Source organism: Perkinsus marinus (genome assembly GCF_000006405.1).
Source record: "Perkinsus marinus ATCC 50983 genomic scaffold scf_1104296953128, whole genome shotgun sequence".
Classification (NCBI taxonomy): domain Eukaryota; phylum Perkinsozoa; order Perkinsida; family Perkinsidae; genus Perkinsus; species Perkinsus marinus.
Genome location: NW_003208600.1, coordinates 1 through 950, shown reverse-complemented (window position 1 = coordinate 950; position 950 = coordinate 1). Strand labels below are relative to the sequence as shown.

At 44.4% G+C, this 950-nt stretch overlaps 1 protein-coding gene across 1 annotated transcript; it reads left to right on the top strand.

The window, feature by feature from the left end:
- Positions 1–103: 103 nt before the first annotated feature.
- Positions 104–836, top strand: Pmar_PMAR001520 (electron transport oxidoreductase, putative; the record flags this gene model as incomplete). The annotated part of the gene is made up of 2 exons (XM_002776615.1): positions 104–207; positions 717–836. Coding segments are annotated over 2 exons (224 nt in total), but the record flags the coding sequence as incomplete, so codon positions are not given.
- Positions 837–950: the final 114 nt, after the last annotated feature.

The following is a 950-nucleotide window of genomic DNA, read 5'->3' as shown; positions in this document are numbered from 1 at the left end:
TCCACTAAGCTTTTGCTTTTCTTGTCTAAGAGCTACTTTACTAATTTTTATTTCCGAGTTGCCCAAGTCTTCACAGCGTGGTATGGAGTATTTTTATATTTAGGAGCTTTCGTATTCTGATCCTGGCTTGTGCCTTTCCTATTTGGCGCATTCGATGTTGTTTGTCAACAACCTGTACCACAACGGTTCGGAGGAGCAAAAAGAGAGGTGAAGTTGTTAGAGTTGGGCGGGAGACTTTTCATAGAAAGTGTTGGAGGAGTATATGTTTGCTTCTCCTCAGTTGAGCTCAGAAATTTACATGCGAATTCGGGTAGAAGTGTACAAAAAACAATAAGAAAAATTTCCCAAAATTTCCTCACAATTTTCATATTTGTACAGGAAAATGTCAGTTTGTGATGGACGAAGTAGACAGATCTGAAATCTCAGAAACTTGGAAAACTAACGGGTTCGCGGCTATTGAAAGCTCTCATACGGTGGGAGAAGATGAGCACATGGTCAACTACATGTGTTGGTGACTTCTGATGGAAATTCTTGTTGATTCCTGCACACCTCTACCCTAGTTCGTGTATAAATTTCTGCCATTAGTGAGGAAACTCCTGAGCTCAGCTGAAAGAAGCGAACATATACTCCAACACTGCTCGAGCAGTTTGAGAGAGTGAACAGCTGAAGTGGCTGGTGTTACCATCCCATACTTGGTCGATGATGTTTACTTATAGGCTGCTGCCTTCGGTTGTCTCGGGCGAGCTGATCGGCAGTATGGGCATGAGTGAAGTGGGGTGCGGGACGGATGTGATGGCAATGACAACGAGAGCTACTCCAGATAGGGATGGTTGGAGGTTGGTATTCGGAAGGTCGTAGGTTCGATTCTTGGTGATGTCGTTTTTCTGCACAGATTGGACGGCGCTAAGATGTGGATTACTAATGGGTGCTTGGACACCGAACAAGGCGGC